Raw genomic sequence first — 4,704 nt, forward strand, 5'->3', positions numbered from 1 at the left:
CTCGTCAGGAAGAGACGAAGTTCTTCGCTGCGATAGATTTGATTCGGACTGAGGAGTTAGCATTACGTGCTCCACAAGTAATATCATCGTTGTGCTCAAAAATCTGCACATTGGTTACGTGTCGGTTAGGCATTGGCCGAGTGGTCATGTCCAAAATGGTCTTTTCCCATCTAGAAGACCGTGGCTATAAATAGTTCATCCCATCCAACGTGCACCATTGGTTGCTCTATGTGATTTGAAGAAGATTGTGTGAGCAACCCCTCTCTGAGTTATTTGAGTTTAAAATCCACTAAGATAAAAACTCAAGAGCCGAAAAAATAAACAGTGGTTTAGCATCACTCGAATCTAAGTCCAGTACGCTCCGCCAATTATTCTTGAGAGCTGCGAACTCTATAGACAGTTAGGTATCAACTATTTCAGTGACTAAGAATAATTGTGATTCACAAAGACAAAATCTGTAAAGTTTCGAAGATCGCTTCAAGTATCTACCATGAGTGGTCGGCACTGGTTAACGAATCAGTTGTCAAGGAGAAATAGGACGAAGAGAGTTTATCTTCTATGTTCAATCACAAACCCCTCCAAGCAGACGTAGCTTTTTGCAGAAGGGCGAACTGGTCTACCAAATATTTGTCGCCATTGAGCACCACTGGCCATTCCTTCACTCTATTTACTTTCGTTTATATGTTGTGAATTATGTCTTGACCATGTTACTGATTCTCGATGGCCGTTGTAGTTCTCGTTCGGTGGTTAATTCTTGATCTCTGTTCACTATTAATCTTCGTTTTGCTGTTGGGTTATGAGAGATTTAAAGAAATTTTAGATCTCGCATTCACTCCCCACAGATATACTTCGTTCCTACAATTGGTATTGGGGGGGGGGGGGTGAATGGGACAAAATTATTAAGTCCTTTTTAGAACACTTGGAATTGTCCAAAAGAGAGTTGGGGAGTCTTTAGGAGACCGGTGCGAAGTCATGCTATATGTAGCTTCTTCAGATGGGTGTGGCTAGGTCTCGGTTGACTAAAACTTAATCAAGTTTCAGTCAAGTGGTATAGCAAATAAATAAATAAAGGTTAAAAGAAAAATTTTACGGATCTTCATGTAAAATCTTATGAATATAGCATCGACTAGGTCTCAGTAGACTAAAATTTAGCAATCCCATTTTCAGATTTATTCTGCATTTCTTTCGGAGGATTTTTGCAACATTTTGGTCGCACTATACGTGACTAAACTATGATCAGGACGTAGCACAACACGTGCTTCTCTAACGCGAATGCCCACAAAAAGTCCATCCCACATTTTCGACCAAATAAGCACGCATTGACCAAAACGCCAAGGGGACCATCACGATCCAGCCAAACCGAGAAATCCCCTCCCGTCAAAATCCTCGGATAGCCGAGATGCTCTCCCCCCGCATTAGCGCCGCCTCTCCCGCGCCGCGCTCCCACGCTGGCGGTCAGCAGAACCATGCTCCTGTCGCCACCAGCCCCATGGCCGCGCGTCGAGCCCGTGCGCTTGAATCGTCTCCCGCAGCGCAAAGACCGGCTACTCTCGCTTCCGCGTAGCCGGCGGCCAAGGTCGCCGCGGCGGCTCGTCTTGTGCATGGCTGAGATGGCCATGGTCGGGCGTGGGTCATCCCGGGAGCCTGGGGTTTCTGCTGGGGAGGGGGAGGCGATGCTGGGAGGTGACAAGTTGCCCGGTCAGAGGGCGGAGGCGGCGGCAACCCGGTGGACGCCCGTCGAGGCGGCGCTGAATGGGATGGTTAGTGCTCGTTTTTGCTAAGAAGCTGCAATTTGTATATGTTCCTATGACATATGTTGATCCTTTTCGGAATCTCATACTCCCTCCACACTTATTTTGGGACGGAGGGAGTATGTCTTACTTATTAGTATGAGCTTTGCTTAGTTACGGACCCGGTGCTGATGCCTTCAAAAAAAAAAAAATGAGCTCTGATCATTGAAAGTTGGAACACTGCCATGCTGAAAGGCAGGAGGCTTTATCAAAAAGGAACTGAAACGCTAGAATATTCTGATTTGATCTCTGAAGAGAATATGCATTGCTTTAGTAGCATCATTGTGGGTGTCTACCTTTTTTTTTAGTTGATTGTAGGTGTTACCTTTTTTTTAAGTTGATTGTAGGTGTCTAACTGCAATATATGTCGCCAGCTAGGTTGTTCTTGTGTGAACATTATTTATGAAGCTTTTTTTAGTTTTTTTATACACATAATTATTTATGAAGCCTTTTTTGATTATTATTTTGTATACACATTTACTGTGTTTAGTTGTAGACTATCTTAGTCATCTAATGCCTGATTTGTGCAACTGTATCTGATAAGTTTTTCTGAGAGGAATTTAGATGATTAACTATGTGCTATTTACCTTCAAGAGAAAAGCTTTTGCTATTTACTTGGGATTCTGGACCTTGTACTGAAATTTTAACATTGTGTGCCAGAGTAAATGGCTGGTTGCTGGTTCTTTTGCTTTTGTGGCTCTTTGGAAGCGTGATTCTGAAATTATGTGGGCTTTGATGGGTGCGCAAGCAAACTCTATGCTTTCGTCGGTTCTTAAAAAACTGCTCAACCATGAAAGGCCGGCACCAGCTTTGCGGTCTGATCCTGGGATGCCATCATCCCATGCCCAATCCATTTTCTATGCTGCAACACTTCTAGTTCTTTCAGGTAAGCTTTTCTAGATTCATTAAACCATCATACTATTTCTCAGTATATACTCCTGGCAACATCGGAAGCATAAATGCTGACAGGAGATCGGTCCTAGTTCATTTTAAACATGGCACACAGTATCTCCGTAACTATTTTTTTTCCCTCAGTTTTTGCCGCATAGCTTTTCTATTCTAGTAAACACAATGAATGGAGACTAAACTAGGAATAATATGCCTGTTTTGTGCTAAACAAAGAAACTAGATGCTTATCAGTTAAAAGTTTGTAACAATACCTCCATGGACGTTAGCAATCAAATGTCCACCTGTTCAATGAAAAGGAATGTGTGAATTATCTTATATGGGTTGTTTTGCAACGCAGTCTTCTATTGGCTTGGGACAAATTATCTGGCAATGATTATTGGGGCTACAACTATAGCATCGGCCTCCTATCTAGTAAGAGTTTCTACTTGGTAGACTCTTTCACCTTTAATCATCTCAATTGCAGGACCATACTCTTCTGTGGTTAAATCTTTTAAGTTCTTTAGCTCACTCTAGTCAATTTCTGCTTGGTAGACTTTTTCACCTTCAATCATCTAAATTGCAGGACATACTCTTGGGTTACAATCTTTGAATTCTTTAGCACATTATAATCTTTAACCCCCTTATGTGCATGCAGTCGTGGCTACGGATATCGCAGCGTCTCCACACACTGAACCAGGTTCTTGTGGGCGCTACTGTAGGATCAGCCTTCAGCACTATGTGGTTTGCACTCTGGCATTTGTTTGTGCGGGAAGCTTTTGCTTCCTCGTTGTGGGTCAAAATTCCGGTCGGCCTTGGTTCAGAAGTGTTTTGTGTTGCCTTCGTCGTCTACATCATTCGGCAGTGGTTCAAGGATGAGCAATGATACAGATAGCCGCGGCAGGTTAATGGATAATTAAACCGATTGGCTTCAAAAGCCCACTGAACAGAAGAAATAGCAGTTTTGATTTTCTGTTGTGCATTATTGATTCTTCTAACATATCAAACAATTTTATAGTGAGCAAAGCGTTCTTGAGGACACATAGGAATTCCGTCTAGTTACATTCATCACGATTCATTGACTCGCGTCTACTTTTGTTATGTGGAAGGACCGGTGCTAGGATGTTGTCCTTACTTGAATAAGCAACCCACTTATGGTCACCGGCGGTAAAGTGTGTACTACTCGTTAATTCACAAAACATGCAGGGATTTTTTGCAAAATTGCGCGACGGACCGCAAGAAGTACTGCTCATTATTATCAGTAGAGATAGAGATTTCATTTGGGAGACTTTTGTAGTATTTTGGTCGCACTACTGTCATGACTAAACTATGACTTTCGGCCCGGGAAAGCGCTGGCAACAACATAAGACGTGTTTGTTGGTAGGTTACATTAGGTCGGGCCAGGCCCGCATGGGTAGAATTTTGCCCGTTTGGTTGCCTGACTCACATGCGATTGTGGGCCGTACGAACCTCAAAGCAGGCCTAGGCATGGCTCTAGAGGAATGGCTGAATCGGCCTTTTTGCAAGCCAGGCTCGCTCGAGCCACGCGTGGCGACCGCCTGCACGCATAGGGAAGTGCAGGAGATGACACGACGGCTCATAACTCCCCACGCCCCCTCCCGTCACCTCCCTCGGCAGTTCACACCCACTCCCTTTCTCTCACCTCGTCGCCAGTTCAGTTTCTCCGATGGCAACGCCGCCATCTCACCATGCCCCACCCACTCCAACCATCATCGGCAGCAATCCCATCCAAGAGAGGTGGATTGCCAGCCTCTCTGCAGCCGGAGTGGATCTGGCGGCGGCACTGCGAGCTCCCTCCCCTTTCTGTAGCATGTCGCCACTCCAGGCCAATGCAGCGCCGGTGCTGATCGCTCTGGCTCCGCCACCAGAGTCGGTGGTCCTCTCCTTCGGCTCAAACCTGGCGGGGATCCAATACCTATCGGCGTCGTCCTTTACACGCCCCTCTTATGGAGGAATTTTTACCCCCATACGAAGGTTTTCTTCTATGCGTCCAGTGCAAGGGGAGGGG

At 45.1% G+C, this 4,704-nt stretch overlaps 1 protein-coding gene across 2 annotated transcripts; it reads left to right on the forward strand.

Annotated features, from left to right (window-relative positions):
* Positions 1–1,336: 1,336 nt before the first annotated feature.
* LOC123130831 (lipid phosphate phosphatase epsilon 2, chloroplastic) lies at positions 1,337–3,836 on the forward strand. Of its 2 annotated transcripts, XM_044550633.1 has the most exons (4): positions 1,339–1,760; positions 2,451–2,676; positions 3,037–3,110; positions 3,334–3,836. In XM_044550633.1, the coding sequence occupies exons 1-4, from the start codon at positions 1,467–1,469 to the stop codon at positions 3,559–3,561; spliced, it is 822 nt and encodes a 273-aa protein (XP_044406568.1). In that variant the 5' UTR covers positions 1,339–1,466; the 3' UTR covers positions 3,562–3,836. The 2 variants fall into 2 exon arrangements, with proteins under 2 accessions (XP_044406569.1, XP_044406568.1); XM_044550634.1 differs by lacking the exon at positions 3,037–3,110 and having other exon boundaries at positions 1,337–1,760.
* The last annotated feature ends 868 nt before the right edge of the window (positions 3,837–4,704 follow it).

The sequence above is a fragment of the Triticum aestivum genome, chromosome 6A (assembly GCF_018294505.1).
Source record: "Triticum aestivum cultivar Chinese Spring chromosome 6A, IWGSC CS RefSeq v2.1, whole genome shotgun sequence".
Lineage (NCBI taxonomy): Eukaryota > Viridiplantae > Streptophyta > Magnoliopsida > Poales > Poaceae > Triticum > Triticum aestivum.